This window comes from Carya illinoinensis, chromosome 9, assembly GCF_018687715.1.
Source record: "Carya illinoinensis cultivar Pawnee chromosome 9, C.illinoinensisPawnee_v1, whole genome shotgun sequence".
Taxonomy (NCBI): domain Eukaryota; kingdom Viridiplantae; phylum Streptophyta; class Magnoliopsida; order Fagales; family Juglandaceae; genus Carya; species Carya illinoinensis.
This window is the reverse complement of record NC_056760.1, coordinates 8,403,412-8,407,851: the sequence shown is the minus strand read 5'-3', so window position 1 is coordinate 8,407,851 and position 4,440 is coordinate 8,403,412. Positions and strand designations below refer to the sequence as shown.

The following is a 4,440-nucleotide window of genomic DNA, read 5'->3' as shown; positions in this document are numbered from 1 at the left end:
AGGGACAAATTATTTAAACTACTTCGGGAGTGATGAACATCATGACATGGCATTTTAGCAGTTTCCTCGAAACAAAAACTTACCCATTATGAATATTTTAAACATAGTTTGTCGGTTTGTAAAAGCATGCAGTATGGCCAGGTAACGTCTGAACCAATCTGTTTCGAAAGGCAGTGGACCGTGGGGCTGGATGGCTGGCTGGCTGGGCTGGGCTGGCCTGGCCTAGGCCAGACGAAAGAAGGAAAGGAATGGGAGGGGCATATTTATGAAACTGATGCCCCGTATTCCTCGTGTTGTTTTCTTTCCTTTCACCTCCACCACCCATCAAACTTTTCAAAGGTGGGGGGATCACCACTTACCCCCCACCACCACGCCCTAGAAAAGACTTGTCTTCTGCCTCCCTCTCACCTCACATGGAGACAATTAATGCCCCCACTATATTACAATTAATTGCACGTAGATGCGACATTTGCAGACATAAAAAGGCCATGGGCATTGGCTACGTACTACGTGTATAATATTAATGCATCGAATTTGACTTCTGGGTTTTGGCAAGAAAATAAAATTCAGGCATAGTAATTATCAAGACTTTTGTGGAAAATATTAGATCTAAAAAAGACTCACAAAAAAATATCAAAATTATCTACCAAAGTCGGAAACAAAGATACAAAAATGTTTCTGTAATTTGTCACTGTTTTTTTCCTTCATCTAACAGGTATTTGCACTTTGTTTTTTTTTTTTCTTTTTTTTTTAAAATTTTTGTCCCCAAGCTAGCTAGGAGAAATTGACATGGACGCTAGCATTGATGGCAGAATGACATACTGGGCAATTGCGAAGACTGGACCCACACGTAGTACAGAGGCATAGATGCCTGCATGGCAGCAGCAACACCCTTGACTCCTTCGCCCTACACTGCCTACACATTATTCTGTGGCTGTGCCCATCACCCCCGCCACCAACCACCGCCTTTTCTCTTACCGTCGTCGCCGTCTCCGCCTCCTCCTGATTGCCTTCCTCCCCCACCACGCACCGGCCCATGTCGTTGCTCCCGCAGCTGGACTCTGCGTCGCTGTCCTTGCTCACGTGGGCCAGCACTTGCTCTAGATCGCTGCGAAGATTGTTGGCCGTGGCCTCGTTTGTTTGCGCCAAGTCCCTCCATATCTGGTTCTCTAACCACAGGCTTTTCACTCTTTCTTGAAGGACCCAATTCAGCTTTCCCATTCTCTGAATTTCTTCGTCTTTTTCTTTCAATTTATTCGTGAAGTTTTCCTGGCATGCTGACAACAGCATTCTTTTTTGCTCCTCAAGTTTCGAACTTACTTTTTCTGCCTGTTGAGAGATCAGTAAAGAACATAATTAGTTCATTGAATATTAGGGGACTAATTTCTTAGAACGAGAGCTTTGCTTTTAATAATCAATAGAAAACACAGATATAAAACCAAATAGCGATATCGTTCGATAAGAAAACAAGTCACCCTTTTTAGAACACATACTTTATCTGATTTTTCACCTTCTTTGTGACCAAAACGATAAGAAAATGTTGAAACCATAAAACGATTATTTCCCTCTTCCATTTCACAAGTTTCTTGGGAAAACTTCAAATAAAAAAAAAAAATTAAAGACAGAGCAAAAATAGACAATTACATATTGGGCAAAAAACCGATCGATCTCTGCCTGTTGTTGTTGCTGAGCCTGGAAGATGATGTCATGGTCGAGAAAAGACGACAACCCGGATGCTTTGGATCTCTTTTGAGGAACTGTCAAAGCATTAAGCTCGTTGAACGAATCCGTGGGCCGCTTTCTCCGATCAGGGATGGTGTAGGAGAGCCCACTATCAGCCTTATTCATGAAAGTTTGAGAAGAAACCAGATTGCAATCTGCGGATAATTGGTTAAAACCCGGTTGCATTTCAGGCATTGTTCCAGCCAAAGGCAGTCCAGAGAACATCAGGGCACCACATATATCGGCTTTTCCCGGATTAGATTTGACAAAATCCCTGAAAAAAAATCCAACCAAATAATCAGGAAGGTAGAGCAAGCCATAGAAAACGAAGAAAAGCCGCTATGAGATAATAAAAAAGACCCCAAGTGAAGAAGGGCTATGGAGGCCGATTGTACCTATTTGTGATTAACTGAGAAGGGAACAGGTACATATGACGAGCTTCAACTGCCATGAAAGTTGGTATTCCTTGGCCCTTTTCTGTGAATCGTGCAGCCACTCTCTTCTCGCTTCGTTTTTATGGTTTGTGCAGAGAGAGACAGAGAGACAATGAGGAGAGGATGAGGCAGAGCATGCAATAGAGGTGGCGACTAGGAAGGCTGGATGGAAATAATGAGTTTTTTAGGCTTTGGTTTGTGGTTTTAGATAGGGAGAGTCAAACACTTTCTGAGACCGAAATTCCATCATATATATATATAGATACATATAGTGATTATTATATTTTTATATACTAATTTCGTAGTACGTACTAATGTGTTTCCGAAATTGTACCAGACATTTAGGGACTTTTAGGGAAGTTCACGTTACTGTGCTTGTCTGCCGATAACATCTAACGTGCTGTGACAACGCCCGGTCAAGGACATGCGGCACATCCGCCACGTAATGGCCCAAGTGGTGTCTCAACAAAGCTCCGCCACGTACGAAGATGCTAGGGTCCAAAGCAGAAAGATTGAACGGATATATAAATTAAATTATCACCTAATTTGCGCTACCCTTTAAGTATTAAAATCGATTTAAAATTATTTGATTTTAAATAAATAAAAAAATAACTGTTGATGTAATAGATGGGACCCACTTTTGTGACACGTGGAGGGATATCAAGGTGGGACCCTTTTCTGCTTATTTTAACCGGGTTGTGTGTACGGACAACTAGGCAGGAATCATATTTTTCTTTTTGTTTTTTTGGAGAGTGTACATCGCATGTGGGTGGGAACTAGGAGAGGGCAACATGCATTGAATGCACTGCACAAGATTATGATTCCAATTCTTTCCTAAACATTCAAATAATCTTTGTGTCCGTTTCAGTAATTATTTTCAAGCCCACAGTAACACGTGTTTGAAAATTTATACGGATCAGTCTCATCTACCTACCTTGTGAATTAAGGTACCTCCCTCTAGTCCCTATTGCTTACATAGAGAAGTTCTAGGTTAGATCAATTTTTCAGTGTGGTGGGGACCTTGAAGCTTTTGGATTTGGGTACAATTATAACGTGAAGGACATGGGGGCAAAGCATTATATATATATATATATATATATGTTATAAGTAAAAAAGAAAAAAAAAATTGACTAAGAAATTAAGGAAATGAAAGAGTTGCTAAAAAGTCTGAAAATTGATGCCCATGATTTTGAGCAACAGCACTTGGTTCCCCACCCCTTACCAAATAAAGAGCCAAATCTTGCAACCATATTAATGATAAGAAATTGACCAATTAAAAATGGAGTGGGAAGTGATGGAACAGTTCATTGATCACGCCGTGTCCGAGTCTATCTAACATCAAATATCTTGAAAAGTATTCCTCCCAACAAGCACGCACGCTACGATATATAATGAAAAGAAAGAGATCAGAGATAGCTAGCTATAGCTCCTAGATAAATTAAAGAAAGAAAGAAGGAAAGAAAGAAAAGGAGTTGCCAACCAAAAAAGTAAGCAAGTAAATATACACGTATGGATTCCATCCTCGATCCCATCATCTTCTATTTTTCTCTCCAATCTCTTCTATTATTGCTTTTATTGCTTGCTTTCATCATCCCACACAGTTCTCCACACCCTTCAAAGCTAGCTAGCTAGCTATACTTTAACCACCTCAAAAGAAAACAAAAAGCTAACAAAATTAAACGATCATAAAATGGTTTGATAACCAACACAAGCAAAAGTAATCTTTAGATCATGAGGGAGCTTGCTAGATCAACAGCCCAAATCTTATATTTTACTTATTTATTTTTATTAGATATATAGAATTCAGAATTATATACTTTTCATGAACAATTTATATTTATATCTTTAATTACATATTAAACACCTAAAATTTCATTTCCCGATTAATAAAAACTCATGATTTCAACAGATGTGGATGAGTTGTTGTGCACAATGCGTGACGATCTAGATATCCTAGGAAACTTATATATAATAATGGATAGATTATATATAAATACGTGCATGATAAAATATAAAATGTCAAATTGCATAAGAGCGCAATATTTGAATATTATTTTAGATGAATAGGAAGGCATGGCCGATGGGATCAGTCGAAACATTGAAATTAACGTGTTCACAAACTTCAGCAAATTTGTCTCCTAACATGACAAACTCTCAAGTAAAGTCCAAACCTACCTATGAAAATCCATTTTGGTTGCGTTAGCTAGCGTGGTACATCCTGCATGTCATTAACCCATATGAATTTTCCAAGGCATGTTTAGATATCGCCACACGTCCACGTACG

At 39.2% G+C, this 4,440-nt stretch overlaps 1 protein-coding gene across 1 annotated transcript; it reads right to left on the bottom strand.

Annotated features, from left to right (window-relative positions):
- Positions 1 to 617: 617 nt before the first annotated feature.
- On the bottom strand, positions 618 to 2,406 carry LOC122277545 (BOI-related E3 ubiquitin-protein ligase 1). The gene is made up of 3 exons (XM_043087562.1): positions 2,118 to 2,406; positions 1,645 to 1,996; positions 618 to 1,329 (listed from the first exon to the last, which is right to left on the bottom strand). Exons 1-3 carry the CDS (start codon positions 2,171 to 2,173, stop codon positions 775 to 777), a joined length of 963 nt encoding a protein of 320 aa, XP_042943496.1. The 5' UTR covers positions 2,174 to 2,406; the 3' UTR covers positions 618 to 774.
- Positions 2,407 to 4,440: the final 2,034 nt, after the last annotated feature.